General features: G+C 43.6%; 1 protein-coding gene across 3 annotated transcripts in view; it reads right to left on the bottom strand.

The window, feature by feature from the left end:
- Positions 1-457: 457 nt before the first annotated feature.
- Positions 458-24,292, bottom strand: part of clcn5b (chloride channel, voltage-sensitive 5b) — a 28,882-nt gene continuing 5,047 nt past the window's right edge. For 2 of the 3 annotated variants that reach the window (XM_018703814.2, XM_018703813.2), the window contains exons 3-17: positions 15,787-15,962; positions 15,298-15,397; positions 14,477-14,664; positions 13,867-13,989; positions 12,597-12,803; positions 11,771-11,851; positions 10,858-11,092; positions 10,592-10,767; positions 10,168-10,308; positions 9,545-9,731; positions 7,048-7,190; positions 6,799-6,948; positions 6,610-6,715; positions 6,301-6,517; positions 458-1,615 (exon numbers count right to left, since the gene is read on the bottom strand). In XM_018703814.2, the coding sequence (XP_018559330.1) occupies positions 1,525-1,615; positions 6,301-6,517; positions 6,610-6,715; positions 6,799-6,948; positions 7,048-7,190; positions 9,545-9,731; positions 10,168-10,308; positions 10,592-10,767; positions 10,858-11,092; positions 11,771-11,851; positions 12,597-12,803; positions 13,867-13,989; positions 14,477-14,664; positions 15,298-15,397; positions 15,787-15,962 (2,321 nt within the window). In that variant the 3' untranslated portion in view covers positions 458-1,524. Of the gene's footprint in view, positions 1,616-6,300; positions 6,518-6,609; positions 6,716-6,798; positions 6,949-7,047; positions 7,191-9,544; positions 9,732-10,167; positions 10,309-10,591; positions 10,768-10,857; positions 11,093-11,770; positions 11,852-12,596; positions 12,804-13,866; positions 13,990-14,476; positions 14,665-15,297; positions 15,398-15,786; positions 15,963-19,939; positions 20,090-24,292 lie in introns of those variants that run through there. The other variant, XM_018703815.2, reaches the window with a different exon arrangement.

Below are 24,292 nucleotides of genomic sequence, written 5' to 3' on the forward strand. Positions count from 1 at the left end.
CTAATGTATTGACTACTTTCTTGATTCATTGTTTGTCATTTTGTCGGTCAGATATTAGTGGGACTCATTATGGCAAAGTGCTATAACAAGACGAGGCTAGCTGGTTAGCATGCTAACTTCAGTAGAAGAAAAGAAGTAGAAAAGAACTAGAAGCAAAACAAGAGTTAATAGTACTGTTGCTTTGCACAGGTGGAGACAGCTCTTGACAAGTGAAGGAATGAAGTTTGATGTTGAACGAACATTTCTTCTCGACTGTTTGGTAAACAGCTGTTAATGCTAACGTTAGCTATGTAGCGATAGCAAACATTTACATATAGCACCTTTAAGGATGTGTGAGAGGAAAAAAAGGAGATCAACTATTAATAAAACGAGGTATTGGAGCCAATAACCCAGCACCATAGATAAGTTCACATGATGTGTATTCAAGAAAAAGAAAAACAAAGACAAAATGCCGATGTAAGACAGTGAAATAATTTAGTTGGACAAACAATTTTACATTTACATAAATTAATTTATGTGTCATGATTCTCTCTTTTTTGTGTTTTGTAGCCCTTCCATGGAAGCCTAGAAGTACTTCGACTCTTCCATAAGGCATGACATGGTTTTTGCAGCATTGTCTATGTATGTATGTGTAAATTTTATGAGTATGATTGTCATGTTGCCAGTCTGAGAGTCTGTATGGCAAAACAACACTGCATAGTTCCCAGGCTGGAGTCTCACGCCGTATCACAAATCTCAAGCGTCTATGTGACCAAAAAGAAGACGTTTGTGGTGGGTTCCCAGGCTGTCATGGAGTCTTTATGGAGTGTGCGTATTAGATCCTCTTCTCACACTCCTGTATCCTTCACCCCGGGGCTACAGGAAACCTCGCAGAGGGAGGGAGGGAGGGAAGGAGGAGGGGAGGTGTCCGAGCATCCATCAGCTCCAGCTCAGAGTGCTCTGTCTGGGCTCGCTCTGACGGCCAGAGGGCAGGTACGAAGCTTCCCAAACATCTCTTTATCTTCCCCCGATGTCTTTATTCCCTCCTCCTCCTCTGCCTCGTCTCCACTTGAGACAGAGGATTATCTGTTCTCACCTCCCGCTAAATGTTTTTTTTTCTCTCTCAGGTGTAGCAGAGAAACATGATGGCCAATGGAGGAGAGGGGAGTCCATCTCTTTTTTGAAAAGAGAAGAATAGAAAAAGCCAAAAGGAGTGGATGTGAAATATTCCATTGACTTATTTCTCTTGTGAATCTGTCCTACATCCTTCTGGGTCAAACATGAAATTGGGGCCAGATGAATCATTGTTTCGGAGCGTCTTACAGAAAGCCAAAAACACCTCTGACTTACTAAAAGACAAAAAAAAAAAAAAAAAAAAAAATCGTATTCTCTCGTCATCTGTGCAAATGGAGCTGGACTTACTTGGCTTTCTCTAAACAGAGGTAAAGGTGCATTTTGTTCGACTGTACAAGCTGGTGTCTTCTTGTCTTATCCCCTGGTCTTCAGAGGAATGGATGGAAGCATGAGGAGGACGGATGAGGAGGTTCAGTTGAAGAGGATGGAGTCGGGGTCTCTGTTGGCGATCTGCGCCATGTGTTTCAGTATGTCCTTTTTAGTGATGATTCCCAGCAGCCTCCTAACGACACAGGGGGAGAAAAGAGAGCAAAAGTCAGGGAAAAGCAGATTACTTCATATCATACTTTGTTTGCTTCGTCATGGAAAGTGACAGAAAGCAGAAACACACACACACACGCATCAGGAGCTGAGGTCTGGACTCGTATCTTGACAATTTGGCTCTGCTCAGTTTTATTGCAGTCCCAGAAGGGGAACTGGCTCGCAGTGGGGGATCGGGGTTAACACAAAAACAAGGAGTTTGGAGAGCGAAGGAGGCAAGCCACAAAGGCCGTGATCCCGCCAGAGACGATTACAGCTGACATTTCAGCACTAAATACGTTCAGGTTCACAGACAGGATGGTTAGGAACAAGAGCAAAAACTACATGAGCTTAAATGAAGTCCAACGTATTCCCTTTTCACACGTGTAGAGAAACGGGAGGAGAGAGTGAGAGTTTGTGATGTGCAGTGATTAATTTCGCAACACTCCCCGGAACATTTTATTCCAATTCAAAACAGCGACATGGTTGGCAGCTTCTGGCTCAACGTGGTCAGACGTTGGAACACATTCCAAGAAATTCAGGGAGTAAATGTGGGGACATAAAAACAAAAGGGTTCTTATTTCGACACAGAGGATTCAGGCTGGGGGAACAGTTGCCTTAAACATTAAACACTGTGCTCTTAACATGACATTCATACATTATCCCGCTGTTCTCACGTGTGGCTACAGCGGCTGTAATTCAGAAAAAGTAGCATAGTCAGAAGTTACAGGCTATAAAAGAAGAATTTACCTGGACGGTAACAAATGATAGGTCTCCTGGGTAAAACTGTAGTTTTGTTACAGCTGCGAGATGAGAACTACAGAGACCATCATCCTTTGCACTCCGCTCGCTCCCTCTTCAAATCTACAGTGCAGATGGCGGACGCCGGTGTGGGAGGCGAGGGAGAACAGAGCAGGGGAGAGAGAGAGAGGAAGCCTTGTGGATTCCTCCAGCGTCTTTTAAATCTGACGTGAGGAAGGGTTTCAGTTTCCTCGTGTGTGTTCATTTGCCTTTTTTTTAAAGTAATATCATATTAAATATCTTATCGTGGGACAGTGCCCCCACCACACCACAAAAACTGCTCAGAAATGTCGTGAGGAACACGACAAAGAGCCAAAGCTGTTGACCAGTCTGATCCAGCATCTGTGGGACGATCCAGAACAACCCTGATGGGTTGACATACATGATATTAGCAGGTGGCTTTAATGTTGTGGCTGCTGTAAATAGTTCTAATACAGCCCCTGACAAATACAGCATTTACTTCTGTTTGAGTAAAGTTTACTAAAAACTAGTTTCCAGCTGATTTCGGAGAGGATTTACGGCCTCATACCGAGCCAATTCGCTTAAGGCTGTGGGTAAGTCAGAAACTACTGAAAGATGAACTGGCTCATTGTTGTCTTTTCACGGACTTGTTGACAAATAACAAAATGCAGAATGTCAACAGCCTGGTCCTTTAACAAAGACAAAAATGATAATAATTTTGCCCAGAGGACCTCCTGGAATCATTTGTTGGTGAAACAGAGAAAACTAATTATTCGTGCACGCGAGCCTGAAAATGTGGATTTGACAAGTGTGAACGGGATCGAAAAAGTCAGAGAAAACAAAAGGAAAAACAAACTTTCAAGGCTGGGAGGATGTTTTTATGATCTCTGTCATAACTCCTATGAATAAAACGCTCTTGTAACAAGTAAAACGAACTGTAACTTTAGCTCTCAGGATAAATGAGATACTAACTAAACTAAAGAGTGTCTGGGAAAATACCATTGTTGCCAGTCAGAGCGATGAAATTAACAGCATCTATCTTACAAGACGACCGCAGAGATCATACACTGCACTTCACATGGCCTCAAGGTCTTTTTTTTCCCCCTTAGTCTGTCAGGCTATCTTCATTCCCAGACAGCGAGTGATTCACTGGGTTTAAAGCTTCACGTGAAAACACAAATCCTGCCTGATCAAGCAGAACAGACAACAAACTGTATTTAGCCATATTTAATCCCTTCTTCCTTCCCATCCTTCCCTTCGCTGCACCCTTTCATGCGCCTCCTCTTGCTCCTATTTACCCTCTGTCCCATTACAAATACGTGTGAATGGCGATGCCTCTAAGAAAATGTCCCATTTTCCTGTCACATGTGGATCCACTCTGAGTAAATCGCAGCCATCTCTTGTGCGGCACATCTGAGGCAAACATGTGCAGAAGTCACTGTACCTGTCAACAGCCTGTCAGAGGCTGTGTGCGCTGTTTGAGGTGCCCATAGGCAAGGCAGCAAGCCGCCTGTAAATTGCTCATTTCTAATAAGATGTTCTGGTGGAGGGCCGCCGCTAAGTTCCCGAAAAGTAAACATGAAAGAGCTGAACTGAAGGGAAACGTCTGACAGAGGCTGATTTTCATTTGTTCTTCTCTCAGATTTGGTTTGAATTACTGCAGATACGCCAAGTCCACTTCACCTCAAGGCTGCGCACACACACACACACACACACACTTAAAGCCACACTACACATCAGTGCAGCAGCAGTTTGAAATGTGATCAGTTTGCAGGTTATGGGAGCATTAATCAGCCTGTGAAAACAGTCGTATAACGTCTTCTGTGGCTCTGGACTGAGTCTGAATAAATAACGCTGATGATGTCATAGTGATGTCATCAGGGAGTTACCTTGGCGTGGACCTTGAGGACGATAAATTTTTACTAGAAAGCTAGAGTTACAAACCAGTGGCTGGAGTTCAAAAGATTTGAGGAAGGGGAGGGGGGTGTGAAATGAAAGACACTATCAAGTTGCATTATGGGAATTGTAGGCTCCATCATTTTTGAAGCTTGATCCATTTACAGACTGAAAGTCAGTATATTTCTTTATAGTAGTGTAATACTGAACTGAACGAATTCCCCCTCAACCAACCTCATGTTTTTAAAAACTTCAGGAACTTGATTTTTCATTTCTTCATCACAAGGTGAAGAACACACATCTTAGCTAATACTGTATGTAGGTAAAAACAAGGAATAAAAAACACATTTGATGAAAAGCATGAATAAAAAATACCTCTCTTCCATTTTGACCAAACCAAGGGATTTAAACATTAACTAAATAAAGGTGAATTTCAGATTTCTGAATTAGTGAGGAGGAGTTGGTCTTCTCTGTTGTGGCTCTCTTTTCTGATTTTAGCTGTTAAAATGTTTTGATTTCTGTTTTTTCTTTATCCTGGCTGCAAAGTTCAAGACTTGAGACAAAAAGTGATTAGATCAAGACCAAAACCTCAAGGCCACAGCCTGAGTGTAGAGCAGCGTTCCTGCTGAAATATGAACAGAGTATGTACGAGGGAGAGAAAGTGACAGAGAGAAACCACAAGTTGTATCGTTGCGTGTGTGTGTGTGTAAACTCCTCTAACCCTGTGTTTGACAGTGTTGGTAACACACACTATTTCTGTACACTCGTGAAAATATACATAATTCCACTTCCAAATCCCTAAAAGACCTCAATCTAAACAACTGAACGCTGCGTGTGTGGTGTGTGTGTGTGTGTGTGTGTGTGTGTGTGTGTGAGTGCATATCAGACAGCAGGGGGAAAACTAAGTGGAAAAAATGAATTGAAACACGGATTAAGTTTACTCTCACTGGGAGTATCTTCTGTTCTGGTCGGTCTGAATTTAATTCAGCACACCAACGTCGTCCTTTTCTCATCACAGACACACATATAACAGCCTGACAGACGACTGGATCGTGTGTGAGATGTCGGCCTTGGTGGAGCTGGAGGTGGTTTTGTGGACGGAGCAGATTTCAAACAGAGGGGAAGAGGAAAGTTTTGGTGAATATAATTGAGAGGTTTCACCGTGTTTTGCTTTAGTCTCTCTGTCTCTGTTTTCATTCACTGTATTAACCTTTGTGGAGGCTGAAAGTTTATCAGAGGGAAATTTGATTATGCTCCAGGACGTCCTGTCAAACACACCTCTCGCCCCCGTTTTACTTATTCTCTAACTTCCTTTCTCCTTTAACAAATGCTCACAGGGGCTGAGAAATAATCATCACACACTCATCCTCTGCGCAGTTTCCTAAGCAGTCCATTAATCACATCCTGATCACAGGGATCACTTTGAAGCAGCAGAGTGGACTCTGAAGAATTCTGAGAAATACAAAAATAGCAGGAAACTGGTCTGATGCTCTTCCTCCTGTGTTTCCTAGTCTCTGAATCTGTAACGCCTCCATCACGACGTCAACATAGATGTTTTCCATTAAAACGACCGATATATGGAAACCCAAAAGCCATTATGTCAACAGAGAGATGAACCGAGTCTGAAAGGGGCTCTAAAAACAGTCCTCAGTGAAGCTAATGGGGTATGAGATATGGGAAACACACCTTGAGAATTTTCTGTACCATCTCCCTCCCTGCATTAAGGTCTGCATCTTCCTCCCTGACTCCTCTGCCTCCTTGCTTTTCTTTTGATGCATGACCTGACAGGGGAATGACCCAAGGCTCTCGCTCCTACACATCTATCTGTTACTCCTTTCCTGAAGCTATCTCGCTTTAATGTCTGCAGGAGTGGGAGTGTGGTCGGTTTATGTATCCGTCCATCTTTCCTACCGTCTATCGGCACCATCTGCCTTCTTTCAGGGGAATTTTTGAGGCACAAATGGCCAAAAATGAACATATGCTCTTCAGTGTATGTATGTTTGTTCTCACCCGTTATGTGTAACTAGACACTGGCGTAGCCCCAGTTTCCTGAAAATATCCACAGTGATATCCATGGGTGTGTGGTCTGTGACTGTGAAGGGGCTCAGGTCCATGATTCCTCTGAGGCGGAGTGGAGGTGGGGCATCGGCGGCCACGGAAGGAGCGTGCTCTGTGAAGACCACCTGGGAGGCGCTGACGACGCCCTCCTGACGCTTCCGGGCGTTGTCTGCGAGGAGAGGAGAGGTGGTTGACGTTTAGTCATTAGATTAGCAGTGTTTCCAGAATTGTAGCTATGTAGCATGAAAGCACAGTTCTGACCTATTGATATGAGCAGGTCTCGTCTGAGTACGAATCCCACGAGCCTCTGGGACTCCTGGGAGACGACCACAGGGAAGCCACTGTAGTGTGTGCTCTCCACCAAGGCCTGGGGACAAATAAACGTCTGTTATGTGTGCAAGTCCTCAGTGTGTTAGGATCTACCGTATGTGTGTGTGCATGTGTCCGTACCTCCACCTGCCCCACAGTCATGCCCTCCTGTGTGAGCACGGCCAGCGCTGGGTCCGACCTCTTGGGCCTCATCACGTCCACGGTCAGGCTGCTGTGCTCAAACTCCTCTTTGGGCTCCAGGAACGGGTACCCATTCAGCCGGATGTGAGCCTGCAGAGGACAGAAGGAGTAAATCTCAAACTTAAAACCTGGTAATCTAACAAAAAATAAAGCGTATGTGCGGAGGAACCCACGTCGCCTCCACCTCACCTCATAGATTCCCTCCCTCCCGAAAGCATCTGCCACCCATTTGCTGGTCATGGTGGCGGCCATGAGGGGGACGATGTACTCCAGCCCGCCAGTCAGCTCGAACATGATGACAACCAGCGACACCGTCATACGAGTCACTCCACCTGGAGGCGGAGACAGACGGAGGTCAGAGGTTAGAATATCCAAACACATCTGCAGGTGACTCAGGCATGACTCAAGACTGATTTATAAATAGAGTTTGAACTGATGAGTCAACTAAATGCTTCTAGGCACATTTGTTTATCTGAGGTTTGAGCTCTTAATTCTCCTTCATCTTTGTATGGAAACACTCGTTTAGGTGACTCTGAATCCACTCCTGATCATCTCTCTTCGCTGTTGCCAGAAACCCAGTCCACACTGTAAACCTGATGCCACAGTTCTCGTCTGTGACCTCCTTCCTCCAAACAAATGGTTTAAGAAAAGTGGACGTGCCAGAGATTCATTGTGAGCGTTATATATCCATTTTTGAGGAGGAGAAACACAAACTCTCTGTTGTTCATTTCTCTGAATTTCAAAAATGCAAAAATGGAGATGATTATTCTTTCACGGAAATTGTTCCCTGATGTTCGTTGTTGAAAAGCAAATAACAAGTACACATTTTATTCACATGTTTTTCACCACAAGAATTAAGATTATTCAGTAGATATTGTCAAACTGTGTCCAACAGTGCTATGTCTTATTTTAGAATTAATCTTTGTCATGCAAAAGAGGAAGCTCAATGTTCAATCAGCCTATTAAAGTGTTTGATTTAGCCATCGCCAAGTGTGTGTCCTAAAGTAAAAGTGAGATGAGTTAAACAGCTCTCATCACATGGTTGTGCAGTTCAACTCTTTGAGTGATTACACAGAAAGTTTGAAGTTAATAACTTCTGTGGTTTTTTCTGTTTCGAGTAGCTGAAAATCACAAGTCAGCTCTGTCTGAGAGAGATGGTTCACAGCAGCGAGGACATCATCGCTGTCAAAATGGTGTCCACTGAGCTCCTGTGTCTCGGGGAAGAGGCAATAGTCTGTTTAAGTCATCTCCTTCGACCTTAGGACACAGACTTAATGACTTATAATGACGACTACCTGCTTCAGAGGCTGGTAAACAAACAAGTTACAACATTCAACTGTGTCACAGCTGCAACAAAGTCCTGCATCTAAATCCTAAACCTTGAATATAACGTTTCTCTGGTCCCTCATCAGGCTAAAAATAATACTACCAGTCAACAACCAGGAACTGATTAAGTTAATCTCTGACTGGAATTCACTTTGGTGAGTTCACATAAAACCCAAACTTCAGGACATCACATGCAGGAACTACACGGAGTCGTAAAACATAATGACTACAGCCGATAATAAAACCTTTATGCATAGAAGAATTATACAATTAGGAGTAGGAAACGTTACCATGGAGATGCTGTCAGCACTACAAACCATACTATTACAGAGTCTTGTGGAGCACATAATTTAGTTAAGGACACAAGTGGCCTTTGGGTACGTGCTGTTGGACTTTGACGGCGTTTCTCAAAGAACCACTGTAATAAAGAGAAGAAGATCTTTGGCTTTGCTCAATCAGTCATTTGTGGAAGTGACTCCTGACAAGTTGCGATGAAATGTTATTCACAGAGGCTTCATAAAGCACAGCGTGTAGTTAAACTGGTACAAAGTCAGACAAATATATCACATGACCAAAAAATCCCACATCTACGAGTCGGATGAATCTGTCTCGTTACCCTGAATGCTCTGAGAAGTTTAAACCCTCTCCTCCTCATGGTAAGAATTTAGTGCCCATCTGTTTTTATACAAACATTTCCTGAGTGAGAGGCAGCACACCAGCTATCTGTTTTCTGTGCTGTGTTTACTCAGGCTCTCACAAAGGAATAAGGAGGTAAAAGGAGGTAAAACTAAACGCTTAATTCCTGCCAACTTTTGGGAATTTACTGCTCATAACAAGGATCGGTAACAGTTAACTCGGTTATGATTGGTGTGTTGTAATATTTAATTTAGCGCAGCCTTTCCAGTTGTATTTTATAGAGACAAAGTGATGCAGACCCTTTCTTTTGCTGATGTTGTTTTGTGTGTTTGTCTAATAAATTATTTTAAAATGCCAGCGCAGTGAGGATATGTCAAATCACACTTGAGTGACTATATCTTGCAACAGGAGAGAATAAAAAGGAAAAGAAAACCTGATTATATACTTAAAACTTGTTGATTTGCTTTGGAAACAGAACACAACATAATTCAAAGATAAAACTACTATAAGGTCTCCCTTTATCCATCTGCTCCCTTGGCATCCAAACACATTCCTCAGACTGAACACGTAATTTCAATCCCAGCTATGTACACACTCAGTGTACCACCACAGAGAGGCATGCACCAAACATCCTGCTTCCTTTCATCTATTCCAGCCTGCTTCTGATTATCTGCTCTCCTCACCCCAGCACTCGTCTTTCAAACAAATCAAGCCCCAACCTTACCTAAACACGCGGCGGCTCCGACCATGGCGTAGAGCCCCGGCGTGATGCAGTCTGCTCCCGGCGAGCACCACCCTTTAAAGATGAACGAGTCGTGGTTGTAGTAGGCCAGCTGCTCCATGCCGACACCCAGCAGTCTGCCAGCGATGGCTCCGACCGCCATGCTGGGGATGAAGAGACCGGAGGGAACCTGGAGGAGAAAGAACGTTTTCTGTCGATTTAATAACAGCTTCATCTGGAGAATAATCAGCATGTAAAGCCCACAGCCATCTTAACATGATCCTCCAGTGAGCCACAGGACAGTGAGTCATGTCGCTGAGACTCACAGGTTCGAGTACGCTACATCTGAACTACAAAACGGGCGAGATCAGTGAATGAAAGTAGGACACTGGTTCAAAATCTGGTTCCAGACATTATTTGAGACAGCTGCTCGTGAGGTTGTTTCACACGCTACGTTACACGGGGTCCACAGAGAGAATGGTGCGTTTGTAAGAAAATCTGCATCATCCAGAAGAGTTCAAAGGAGGGCGATGACACTTTAACAAGCGACTGATGTGAGTGTGCAGAGAGCGGCGTTCGTAACAAGTATGTGTAAAAGTGCAGAAGTGTTTGAGTGTGTGACCAACCTTCATGCCGAAGGTGATCACGGTGATCATCATCTTGAAGACTAAGGCGAGGGCCAGCTGCCACAGAGCGGTGTACAGGCCTGCTCCTGCTGGCCGGTCTGCTAGGCTGTTACCTACACCTGTTTCTGATGTATTTGCTGGCTGGACGTGTGCAGCATGAGAGAAAGACAAACAGAGAGATGATAGGATCAGACAAAGAGGAAACAGAAGGAACAGAGGAGGACAGGCACAGGAAGAAAGGCAGAGAGACAATAAACGAAACAGGCAGAAAATACATTGGAAGTTATTTTATATTAGGTGGAGTAAAGCTTGACATCTGCCTAATTTATGGGAATAAAAAACATTCTGTCTCTTTACACACAAACAAATCAGGCTGCTCCCTTACACCACACACAAACACAGTGGAGTGGAGTCGGCCGCTGACCTGTTTGTAACCGCAGAGTTGAGAGGAGTCGAGCAGGGAGCAGTCGTTAAACAGCTCGGAGATGAGCTCGGCTCCACTCATCCTGGTGTAACTGTTGGGGTAGGCGAGCAGGGCGGTCAGCGCGGCGACCACCAGCACCTCGATGACGGGGTAGTGACCGAGACGAGTGGTTTTACCTAAAGAGAGAGAGAGTCAGATTTATGGGTGAACTGGGAAAAAAGGAGCAGGAGATCTGACTGAGTCTTCACCATCACTTCACCACTCACGTCTCCTGCACCAGGCGATGTTGGCCCTGATGAACAGCGCCCCCCAGAGGCCTCCGAAAATCCCCAGCAGGACAAAAGGGGCCAGCTCCACAAGGTGCCACGGGGCGTGGAACTCCACGTAGAACAGCACCAGGCGGCTGTTTCCAAACGGGTTGATGGAGCGCAGGGTGAAGGCTGCGACCAAGGCGGCGAAGAACGAACGCCACAGGGTCTTCAGAGGGAAGTAATAACTCACCTGGAGGAGAGAGAGGACGAAGAGACGGAGAGGAGTACATCAAATCATATTTACCACATGATAACATCTGAGAGGGAGGCCAGAGCTCAGAACAAGTGCAATAAAAGCTGGTTGGACAATTAAATGTGCACAACTCTAGATATGATTAGGAGCACTCTGAGGGTTTTGGCCTCCTCAGTGGTTAAAACCACCAGCATCCTCATCCAAAATCTCCCAAAGACGGATTATGCTGCCAAGACACATTTGTTCCCCGAGCTATCGATGAAAACACTTGGTCACGGTTTATTATGTCCGAGTTTTTGCCAGCACTGTGCTCGCAGTCATGTGTTCATGAAAAATTAAACAAGAACTGGGAAGCAATTAAAAATCAGTTGAGATTAGTTTTGTTATCTGGTTGTCATAAAATAACTGGCACTGACAGCGCTGCTCTGACGCAAGAAAATCTGATTCTGTTTGATCCCGCTGGTTTGCGTGCCTCACTGTAATGAAATCAATTTTGCCTAAAGTGTGTGTTATATAATTGCGGTGGTGGTTTTAGGTCTCATGTGGCAGCAGACATCATCTGATGTTGTCTGAGATTTTAATACGAGGCTAAGTAGATGCAGACAGGGGATTACCAGACAGTGACTGAGAACTGGTTGATCAGCAGGAAAGTAATCAATAAATGACTGTACTCACTTCTTCCAGGCTGAACAAGACTCCTCCTATGGGAGCACCGAAAGCCACAGACACGCCGACTGCTGCTGCTGCTGATAGTACCTACAAGCAACAAAAATTAAGTTCATTCGATTTTAATCAACTGAGGATTTATGTAACCGCGCTGTTCATTAGAAAGAGCCATAACCTGTTTTCATTTTGTCTTGTTGAGTTATCAGTGTGGGAGTCACTGAGGCCCTGCGTTCTCTTTAGCGCTGACGAACGTTTCTTCTCTCAGACAGTAGATTTACAGCTGGATAGCAGCTGAGTCAGAACAGGCTGGTCTGATCAAAACAAGGCCAAATTTGACCACAGTGCATTAAAGCAATTAGGGCTACAACTGACTCATTATTTTCATTATAGATTGCTATGCTGATTATGTTTTCAATCAGCTGAGTGATCATTTAGTCTATGAAATGAAAACTGCCCATCCCAAGTTCTCACAAGCAAAGTTTAGGTCCAATCAACAACAATAAACCCAAAGATTCTTCAAGATGGAGCTGACTTTGTTCTTCATCTACTGTTGAATTCTCGACACGTCTGCCGTACGCCTGCAGGAGCGGCTGCATATCCTCTCCTTGTTGAATAATCTGAAAACAACTCCAGGATTTTTAATGACATCGAGCTTATCACAACATTTTCCTTTCAGGCAAACGACCAAAACTGCAAGTTGATCTACTGGCTGGAAATCTTTTAGCTTTCCGCCTTCATTTAGTCAGCGTCTGTTCTGCCAAGATGCCCAAAACTACGAAACCAAATCCACATCATATTTATCACCTCACCCAAAACTGCCTGGGAGCCTACCTACCTCTCGCCGCTTGGCTTCGTTCTTGCGGTATTTGGTGAACAGATGACACAGTATGTTAGCGCAGCAGCAGGCCACGTGCACCAGCGGACCCTCCTTTCCTAAACTGAGCCCAGAGGAGACGGCTAAAACCAGGGTGATGGTCTTGATGATGAGGGTCCACTTCCCCAGGTAGCCACGGATGATGAACCCGCTCAGGATGGTTTTAATCTTAAAGAGACGAAGAAGAAGCAGCAGCGGAGAAAGCGTTTGTATGTGCTCGGATTAGTTTGTGTGGAGAGAGGATCAGGATATGTTTGCACTTCTGTTTAGGCAAGGAAGGGATCGGTTTAGATATGCGTGTGTGAGCGTATAACCAAGAGAAAGAGAGCATAAACACTGAGGGAAGCGAAGGAGAGAGAATAAAGTTTGTGTTCTGAATAGTTTTCCGTTAAATAAGCGCATTAATCTTGTGTGCATGAGCCCTGCTGACCACTGTGTGACCTTACAGTGATGAGACTGTTAGAAGAAACAGGGCTCAAGTTCCACGAAAAACTGAGAAAGGTCTTCATTTGAGGGAGGAGGAGGAGAGCGTTTGTGTTTGCAGGGAAGGGTTTGTGTTTGTGTGTTCTGATCTGTATATACATATGAAATGGGTGAATCAGTTTGTGCTCAGTTAGGTTTTCCACTTGTATTTCCAGAGGGTAAGCAAACCTTCCAGCTTTTAACTTCCTCAGACACAGAGTCAAAGAAACGGAGCAGAGGGAAAAGTAAACAGTGACAGGAGGACAGGCAGGGAGCTGGATGCTGAGAAATCAACATAAATAGATGCTGTAAGGAAAAACTAAGGGACAGTAGGGACGGGGGGGGGGTGAGGGGCAGACAAGTAGTGGGACTGAAAATGTTTTTTAACAGAAAACAGAGCTTAAGAAAAAATGTAGACATTAAAGGCTATTGTCAGATTGATACAACTGAGTTGGAGCAGCATTATAAACACTCCACTTAGTAAAAGCAAACATCCACACACAGTTTACTCCTGCAGCTATGTCTGTGGCTTTTATTCAAAGAAAAAAAAATGTGAAAAAAATAAAACCTGAATTGGATAATCACATGCAATTTCATGCTGCTAAAAACCCTGGTCATCATCCTGTCCATGAACAAACACGCAATACTAAAGCAAACAATGTCATAAGTGAGGAATTAAATGTAGAATGAAGAAAAGCTGGAGAGAGAAATAACAGGAGGAGACATTCAGCAGGTCCGTGGGCTTTTTAACAGCACGTTATCTTTTTACCTCTGGTATTCCTGAGCCACATGCGTATGGAGCGAAGGCCCTGACCAGTGTGACGGCCAGGAAAGAGAAGAGCAGAGCCCAGAAGATGTACATCAGGTAGTTCACTATGTAAGCGAATGCACCCTGCGGGACACACACACAGGAACACACACACACACACAGTAAATATGCATGATTTCTAAACAGGCAAAAATGTTCTATATAATTCATATAGAAAACATCAGCTTTGTATCACTTCATTCACATCCTCACTGCTGTTATTTCCATGTCATGACAATTTACAACCAGTAGATGGAACCAAAGCACCTTTACAGCGACTATTAGTGGCATGAGAACTGAACGTATGTATAACCAGGGCTGCAAAATCTTAGAAGATGGAAACTTTCTATGTGAATTAATCATGTTAACAGTGATAAACTGGAACATCTGCAGTTTAACCTATGACAGGAACTTAAATGTAGTTGGAAAAAACATCTTGCAGAATAATTTTGGTTAAAACAACCAGTTTTCATACGTCAGTCACATGTTTGGAGCTGAGAAGTTTGCATTTTTCACTCTGGATTCACCTGCTTTTCCTGTTCTCTGACAAACATTCATAATATTCTCCTACCTCTGATGTTCCTGTTATGAGCTCGGCCCAGCTCTGCCACTGCGGACACCGGTCCCGGTCCTGGAACGTCGCCTCGTTGGACTTCCAGCAGCAGTGCTCGTGGTTGAACCAGAAGCCGATGAGACACACGCCGCCCTTCATGTCCGTCAGCCAGTGGGCTGCGATGTCGATGCCACCGGCCAGAGCACCTGGAGGACGGAGAGAGAGAGAGAGAGAGAGAGTCCAGGTCAGTTCTGTCTCTGTGGCTGAAGGTGTGATGATGTTTACTGAGCAAACATCCACATCAAATGTCATGTGCATCGTTATTTTGTGTCCCCAGTGTCTCAACTTTTTGGCTCCAGTGAGAGAAGAACAAAAAAGAAATCCAGTTTTCTTTATAAATATGTCACCCTGCCTATTTTCAGTGCTGGTGCTATTCTGTGACTCTACACCTGCCGACTGCCCCACATGGGAATTAACATTCAGCTGATTCAGGCTGCACAGAAACAAGATACAGAGGTATAAACAGCTGTGTTTAAGAAGCCATGTATATTAACTATACTGATTACTATCTTAGCATTACAGTGCAGTGTGTTTGAAGCACGAGGAGTCTGAATGTTACATGACAGATTAATTAGATGATTCTGATGTTGCAGAGTGCCACCCAGATACAGAGGAGATGAGGGCAATGTGGTTTGTGGTCTCTGAATCATCTAAAAACAACATACCTGTTTTTGCAGAAACGATGCCCCAGTTTCTCAGGCTGTACTGTCGCATGTGCATCAAATAAAATGAGTATTTGCCCAGAACATAAAGAAATAGAGAGGGTGTGTGAACGTTACCTGACATGAGTCCCACCAGCAGCATGAGCAGCCATCCAGAGAAGGCATCGCTGACGCTGTGCAGCAGAGCCACAGTCGACTGTCTGCTCTTATTGGTGATCTGGAGATGAAGAGATGATTTTAGGAGGTGATCATCACCCTTCATTATGTTCTGATTCATATCCTGCATTATATTACATCACCTGTGATACTTCAGGTTACGTTGCTGCCTCTGTGCTGGAAAACAATTTACTCTAAGTACTCTGATCTTTGCTTTGCTTCCTCGTGCTGCTGCGACACTTTATTTCCCACAACAGGATCAGTGAAGTGTCTCGTCTGACAGGGTGTGAAAGTGGACCACAAAGTCCAAAAACATCTAGTATCACCAGCTACTTCAGCTGCTTTGTGTACATTCACAGTTTCATACAATTAGCAGTTTCCTTCACCTTAATTAAAAACATATAATAAGTTTTCCTGCCTCTAAAAAACACACAACACCTTTAATCATACCTCTCTGTGTCTGTCGCGGTCCTTGCTCTTCTCTCGGACCCAGTCGATGGTGTTGAAGTCCTCGTAGGTGCCCACTCCGGGCAGCGGGTCCTCCAGCGGGTCCACAAGCTTACTGGGACCGTTACCGTTCATACCGGCTGCTCTGCTGCTGCTGCTGCTGTACTCCTCATAACCTCCTGGGAGAGAGGGAGGGACGAAGATGGAGTACGAGGGGAAGAGAGAGAGAGAGAGAGAGAGATTTTAGATGCACAATAACATCGTCACACACAAACACCAGCCTCGTTTGCCACCACACTGTTCTTCACTTGTCATTTAGCCATTGTTTTCTATTGTTTTCTCCCATTCCATTTAAATTTCATTATTCAAATCATTTGTTGTTTTTTTTTGTTTACTTATTTGTGTGGTCAGAGGGGGTCGGAGCTCTTTCACACAGAGAGGTATAAGAACAACACATATACTCTATCAAAGGCGTAATGTAATTCAGTGTAATGGCAGTTTGTATTTACATTTACTCATTTGGAAGATGTTTTTATCCAGAGCAACGTAGAAGTGAGACACAACACTAAAGCTTCAGAGCAGCAGGAGAACTTCAAGTAGGAACTAAATCTGTAAATACGACAAAGTTAAAGGAGATAAACTGAAGGAGTGCAGACGAAGTGTTAGTTCAGCGTGTTGGGGTGTTCGAGGTGTTGGGAGAGGAGGTGAGTCCTCAAGAGAGTCTTAAAGACAGAGAGAGACGCTCCTGCTCTAATTAGGGAGCTTGTTCCACCATCAGGGAACCACAAACCAGAACAGTCTGGACTGAGACTGAGATCCTCAGGAGGAAAGCAGTGGCAGAGAAGGAGCATAAGCCTGTATGAGTATGAACTCAAGTACATGGGTGCAGACTAGGGATGGACTTAAAAATCCCGGAGACCCAGACGTCTGTCTGCAGGCGAGCATTAGGTACTTGAATTTGCTTCGGTTGGCCATGGCTAACCAGTGGAGGTCTTGTTCCCTTTTAGGCTGATCAAAGACCAGTTGTGCTGCTGCATTTGGGACCATCTTAAAGGGTTTCGCTGGCTTTGCAGTAATCAAATCGAGAGATAACCACGGCCTGTACCAAGAGTCTGTACTGAGTCAGGTGCAGCCTGATTTATGTTGCAAGTTCAAACCGGCACGACCAGGTTCACAGATTGGATTTAGATCCTTCTTGTATACGTGGAAGCTTTCACACTAAAGGAAAGGTCACAGAAAACAATCGATAAATAACCTGGAGTTCACAGTTCAATGCATCTGAATTAAAAATAGATGTTCCCCTAAACGTTCCCCTGTGCCTTTCATCTTTTATTTGAGTTTGAGAGTGACAGAGAGAGCAGGTGCTGGCCTCAAAAAATGTGTATGTCAGCAGCAGAAATCTGGATGCCCTCTTCTCTCAGATACCCCATCTTAAAAACTGACTGACACACACACACACACACACACACACACACACACCAGCCTTGAGAAACTGCTAGCAGTAGCAGTCCCACTATTATTGCTGACCGTTGTTTTAGAACAGTGCACAAGCAGAAAACGAGCATTGTGACCTGCTGTAATATTGATAACACTCTTCTTCACAATAGTGTATTGATGAGCACTGGAGGCAAAGACACACAAAGAGCCGTGAGATCGACTGCAGCTGCATTCCCCACAACAAAAGGAGGCTCGAGTACGTGGCAGAGTCTGAGAGCTGCAGTCAGCAACAATTACCAGACGGCCAGCGACCAATCAAAACCAGCTCTCAACAGAAACAGGAAACGACAGCCGACAACAGAGTGGAGACTTTGAGAGGAGTCATTATGGGATTAAAACAATCGTCAGAACAGAAATAAAAATGTGCTTTCATTCGAGTATTAATGGGAGGCATAATATAAATGTAAATAAAGGTGGAGATGGTGCTTCCTGTCTGCGTGGACGAACAGAAGTTTACTGAGATTATTCTGAGGAAAGGGCAGATACTGATCTCAGAGCAGTTGTGGAGTAAATATAATTTGCTACAGGAGGCGATAAAGCAGTCACACATGACCAATAAATAACAGAAGCTGCTCTGAATCAGGATTCCTTCACATTTTCTATATTCAAAATGAAATCTAGATCATCTTCACAACAAACATCAGCCATGTTGTGAATGACGCTGAAGGAGGAGAGAGCTGCGGTGCATTACAGCAAAAGAAGCATTTACATGCGACCTGAGCCGACCAGTTGGACTGGTTTTAAACATGAATCAGCTCCAATAACGTCCTGGGTGAACGGATAAAAAGCTCCGTCTCTCTCGGTCACTGAGACACTGGCAAACAAGAAAACCTCATGTCACATTAAAGCAGCCTTTTTCTATTAACTAACTAACTTGAATAAAAGTTTGCTTGTGTTAAATGTACAGCATCTTTACAAGAAATTCACCAAAAATGCTTCAGCACTGGGAAGAAATGTGCATTTAATACTTAATAGTGCTTAAATATGATGTATGACGTCGACTTTTATAAGCGGCATGCTCTATGTGTGATCACAGACGAGCTCAAACAAACGTTTTTCACACCTCTGAGTAATTTCTAGAAATTAGAAGCAGACAGACAAAGTACACCAAAAACCAAAACCAAATGCACCACTTCCTCACTCCTGAGTTAAACTACTGTGTGTATTGATACATATAATCGTGTCCAGAGTTCCTCAGAGCAGCTGGAGGTTAAGGTGCCTCGCTCACTGCCGGCATCTCCTGTGACTCAAGGTGACAAAACATGTTTTCATCATCTCTTTCCCGGGTCATTCGGTCCTGAAGTTACAAAACTCTGTCTCTAGTTACATAACGCACATCGCTGCCTACAAGTTTATAAAGCAGGAGTCAGCTGATGGTAATGACACCCATCATGTAACACGACCCAGATCTTAACAAGGAGAGGAGGGAGGACGGGAGTGACAACAATCATCACACTTTGTTCGCACTTTAAAACACAAAGCACAACAGTTTGTTAGTGAGTGTAAAGAATGAATGGATGGAAAATGTTTAGCTTGTTAGCCACATCCTGCACATCAGCCGTTAAAGTCCCTGATTAATCCACCTCCACATAAACTATAGTATCTGCAAATCTCACATTTAAATGAATATGTTGACATATTACCCAGGCCTATTCAAAATGATCCACAGTGTAAGCCATATTATAATTCACAGAGTAAATAACTTAAAGCAGTTTAAACAGGAGGAATCAAACATATCTGGAGGCCCATTTCCACCAATGAGAGTCATTAAATTGAGAAACTTCCTCTGAATAGTTTCTCATTATAATGACTTACAGGATTTTTCTTTCATCACATTGGTGGAAATGAGCTTCCACAGAAATAAAGCTTTTAACTCAATCAGTGTCTCTGATCATTGATGTCTCCTAATGGAGACATTTAACAGCTCAGCGTAAACTCCATCTTGTAGCTTTGACTTTAAGTTTATGGTCTGTCAGAGAAATCTTTGTGTGTCCCTTTGCTTTACAATGGTTTTCACCCTATTAAAAACACAACAAAGACTGAGTTTTTTAGACTTTACAGGGTCACATTTGATGCAAGGACACACAAACTAGAACATATACAACAGATGTGAATATTCACTGGATAAACTGGAATAAAAAGCAAAGACAGTCTGAGTTTGAGCTCTGCTGTGACGTCACGACTGTTTAAAAAGACGACAGCGTCTGTGAGCCCTGACGTGCATGAAAAAGGAAATACACCAACACACACACACAGATAACAGTGTTTGGACTTCAGCGTGTATCTGTTGCTGTTGACCTCTGTGTCAAATACAGCAACTAAATCAGCTGTGAGAACACACACACACACACACACACACAGGCATACACAAGCAAGCAGCAACACTGACCGCATGACTCAGAGCTTGATGTGTCGTAAATGGTCTTAATGATTAAACTACACTGGTGTTAAAAGTTAAAGGGCATCAGCGAAAGCACAACAAAGCCACAGTCTGGTATGAAATTAAACACATTCAAACAAATGGAAAAAAGCAAGAAAAGGAGACGCAGGAAACGAGTGCAGGCAGCTGAAGTGAAATACAATCAGCTCAGGTGTGACCAGAGTACAGACTTTATCAGGCGGCGAAAAAGAAAAACCTGAGCTACAAACTCATCCTCACCATTTTCAACCAGCTCCTCCTCATCCAGCTGCTTAGTCCAGATCTCCCAGCCCATATCTCACTGCTGGACCCAAAACCCCTCAAACTCAGTATGCACAATCAGTGATCCAACTCAAACTGGGACTCTCTTCCCTCCTCTGGACTCCTCTAGGAAGTGGACTCTGACAGAGTGCTCCCTCATTGGCCACAGAGCTGTGAGGATGAGTAATGATTGGCTAATCTGTCTGGGAAGTAGGCGATGATTTGCTGAGCTGGTGGGACCTGTTTCTAACAGGCTGAGAGGGGTTGTGGGCTCTCTCTGATTGGCTGAGATGGGTCACTGCGTATTAAATGAGGTCACATGTTTTTAAGGTCTTTGACCTTTTGAATCCTGAGAGTTTGTCAGGAAGAGACTGTATGATACACGTAACAGGATCAGGACGTTCAACCCCTTTTCTTTCTATTCAGTCGATTCTGGGAATGAATGAAACACGTTTAAATATCAAATACTGAAAAGCTCATGTTCTGATAAGATTAGTATAAGTTCCACTATAAACTCAGGCGAATGGTGAAGTGAACATTTTAGGAATGAACCTAAAAGCTGCCCCTGCTGTGACCTCAGGAGAACTGTTACCTTACCTCCTCTAACACAAAAAGGTCTGAGTTAAAACTCCATGAGATATACAGCACTGTATATTTAAAGTAGATAGGGACAGACCACAGTCAAATTCTTTTCACAGCGTTGACCACGTACATTGAGAAACTGGAGCTTTCTGTCTCATGGATTCAGTTTCCTGGAAAAAACTGTCAAAAGCCAAAGCTACAGTTGTAATGCTTTACAGCAAGAAATGGTATTTGTGCAAAGACCAAATGATGTGATTTGACTTGTATGTAAAGATACAACTCTGCTTAATCCTTGAGACGTGTAAATTAATAAAAGAAGATCTTTCAGCTGACGGTACAAAGTACAAGAGGAGTTTCTAGCACCAGCAAGGAGCACAGAGAAAGTAAACAGTCATCAAGAGCCAAACTCCAGCAACACTTGTAGTACTGAGAATTATTTTATTGTGAGTTGTACCAGTCTGTGGTCTTGGCTGACCCTTAGGAAAGCCACATTAACAGCCAAACGAACAGGAAATAGAAGTGGTGCTACACAGAGTTTCCTTCAAAATTTCAGTAAAGCATGGGGGAAAAAATGTGTTATTTCCTTTTTTATTCCATCCACTTTTTATACTTTTGCAGGGAGTTGAGACAGCTACACTTGCATGCTAGTCGGAAATTGAGAGTCTAAAAAGACAAGGAAGTGTTAACTACTGAGTCACAGTGCTGCCACTTCAAAACCCACATAAAGAAAGTGTTAGCTGAAGATGTAGCAAGATAAAAACAGCGAACTGGTGGTCCTGTGAAACAACAATTACAACCAAACACACAAGAATCTACAACTTCAACTGCCAAAGGAAAAACATTCCCAGCTACATTTCACTGTGCGCTGTGGAAAACCGAGCGTTAGCACCTCTTATAAAATGGGTCAGGAACAGAGTCCCCGGAGCAGCACTGCTCGTTTCCAAGCAGGGGGATGTCATGCTGAGCTCAGCACTCGCTCTGCGTCTGTGTGTTGAAGTGTTTGTCCTGAGGAGCAGCACAGACTATAAACTTACATTTCCACAGGACACAAACACACACACCCATCCTTCATTCCTTACAGAAAAATTCAACACACTCTCCTCGTCATATGACCGCGTCGCTGTCTGCCAAAACTTACACAGTATGTTATCTGTTGCAGAATGATTTGCACACACATGCATTAAAAACAGTCAGACAGTCACAGACCGTCTCCAGCGAGCGTTTGAACTCTGAACTCCTGAAGTCTGGTTGCCATGGGGACTGGCATCTCATGTGACCCCGCGGCTACAAACAAGCATCTCTGGAACATGTTAATGTGGTGGACTGTGGTTACTCTGCCAAGCCGAAGGTTTTAAATCACATTTACTGGGTCAGAGGAAATTGAATAAAAAGACGGAATGTGGACGCAGCTGATTCAATTAATTTCCACGTCCACAAGATAAAAGTTTTCCACGTGCTGGAGAGGAACTATAAAATATGATGTGATGCAACTGTGCTGCTGGAAAACTAAAAGAGAAGAAACCTGGCTCAGAAGCTGGAGGAAAGGAAGCACTTCTGAGGAATTCTCTCACTGATGTTTTGTTGGACTGAACCGACAGAAGAGCCTGAACTAATGTGAAAAACTTCAATGGAGAAAAAAAAAAGAAAGTCGAGATTTAAATTTATAGTGATTCAACACTGGTGTCTGCTGTGTTTTGTACAGCCAGGAACTGAAAGTCTTCTTTTTTAAATCAGTACAAAACAGCTTTTAAAAACTGTTTCAGGAACATACTGTTACCATGACACTGGGTAACCTGAACCTTTTAGAGTACCAGCTGAAATGTGAGTCCAGCTTTAGTATCTTTTATCAGATATTTCCTTATCTACAAGGTTTCTAATTCAATTTGCTTTTAGGCAATGATCCTTATTAAAGGAGTAAGTAGTTTGCCAGGTATCAAAGACATTAGCTTTGGTAGAGTTGACAGATCTCTAGTACTGTTTGACTACTGATACTAATCATCTTCAACCTATGGCTGAATGGTTGATTAATCTATTAGAAAAGGACAAGTCAAGAAAACATCCTCTGGTTCCAGCTTCTCCAAAATGGATTTGCTACTTTTTTAAAATTTGGTTTCAGGACGGGAACTGTGGTCAGCATTTTTCATACTTTTCAAATATTTTACACACCAAATCAGAACTGTATCTGCTTCAGAATTTTGTAGGATGAACCAGATTCCACTGTTCAACACAAACTATTTTGTCCTTTTTTCCTCTCCATACAAACATAAAGTTGGAGTCTTTGTCACAGCTCGGTTATGAAATCCTACCACACTGTGGAGTGTCTTTCCTGCCGGGCTGCTGACAGCGTTAACTTGACGTAGACTCCGCTTTAGCTTTGTGTTTTCCTGCGACAGGCAGGCAGAGCTGAGAGCATCAGAGCCACCAGCAGAAACGAGCACAACATCTCCTGAGGGGATTTTTAGCTTCACAAGTGATGTATGATGTTTTACCTCAAACAAAACCATAAGCATAATGTAGGATTAAAGCAATCATGAGAGCTCCAGGCTCTTTTCAGCGGTGAGGACTGTGACTGGGCGTTTCAGTCGCACCCTTTAAAGGTTACGGGAGCAGTTTTTAAAGCTGTCACTCTGCATTAATGCTCTTTAAGAACATTAACCCCTAACTGAACCAGTGGAGCATCTTGGGGTTTTACCAGTAAGTCTGCGGTTGTGCTGGCAGCTCCCAAAGGTATGAATGTGAAGTACAAGGAAGATGAGACTATGTGAGTTCAGCAAATCCCTTCTTCCTCGCATGGATGACAGAGGAATTTTTACAACTACAGAGCCAAAGCTGTGACCGATTGACAGCTGTTATGAAATTCACGGCTTTAAAAAATGTCCCTGGATGACCTTTACTCGACCCACTTTTCTGGAGAAAGCAGTGCTGCGGGGCTGTGTTGAAATAACCCATAAGAAAAGAGCTGGCAAACATTTCATTTTACAGCTTGCTGGTCGTCTTTTAGAAACTGTTGTTCCTAGCATCAAAAACGGCTGCCTGTCACCTCCCCTTTGACCTGTGAAGCAAACACTGTGACACACTGTACCCAAGGCTGTGACTCATTCCCTGCCAATCATTATATCCTGTTGTCACCACCAGTTTAGCCTCACTAAAAAACTCTCCTGCAACAACAGCAGCACTGACAGGATGTAATGTCAGTATACCAAGCAATAAATATAGAACTGACAACAGCAATCATCTCTGTTTATACAACACCTGTGATAAACCAAAGGAACATATTTAAACACAGTAAAGACGCAGCAGTAAACTGGGCAATGTAATCAAATTAAAATATAAAAGTGCCACAGAGAACCACTAAAAACCAAATGAGCTTTAACATGGAAGCCACTGTTCAGATTTGAGTTAACACTGTAGTGAGAGAGAGCTATCTTTGCTTCATTTTGCTTTTCGCTTCGTCACCTTCGTAGGGAATTCCCTCTCCCAGAATTTCTTCCACTTGATGTGGTTTTTGGGTTTGAGGTTTCCGCCCTCCTCGAGGCTCAGCGAGGTCCAGTTGCATCTATAAACAACTTCTTCCCCTCTCGATAAAGATTCTGTGAGGGTTTTTAAAAAGTGGAATCTTCAGCCGTCTCTCCCTCTGTTTGCCCCTGTCAATAAAACGTAGCTCGAAAGACAAGGTGGTCAAGTGGTGTCAGCAGTTACCACTTGTAAATGTTGGCTGCTGGGATGTTTTCAGAAACTTAGGGTGCAGTA

Source organism: Lates calcarifer, linkage group LG14 (genome assembly GCF_001640805.2).
Source record: "Lates calcarifer isolate ASB-BC8 linkage group LG14, TLL_Latcal_v3, whole genome shotgun sequence".
Classification (NCBI taxonomy): domain Eukaryota; kingdom Metazoa; phylum Chordata; class Actinopteri; family Centropomidae; genus Lates; species Lates calcarifer.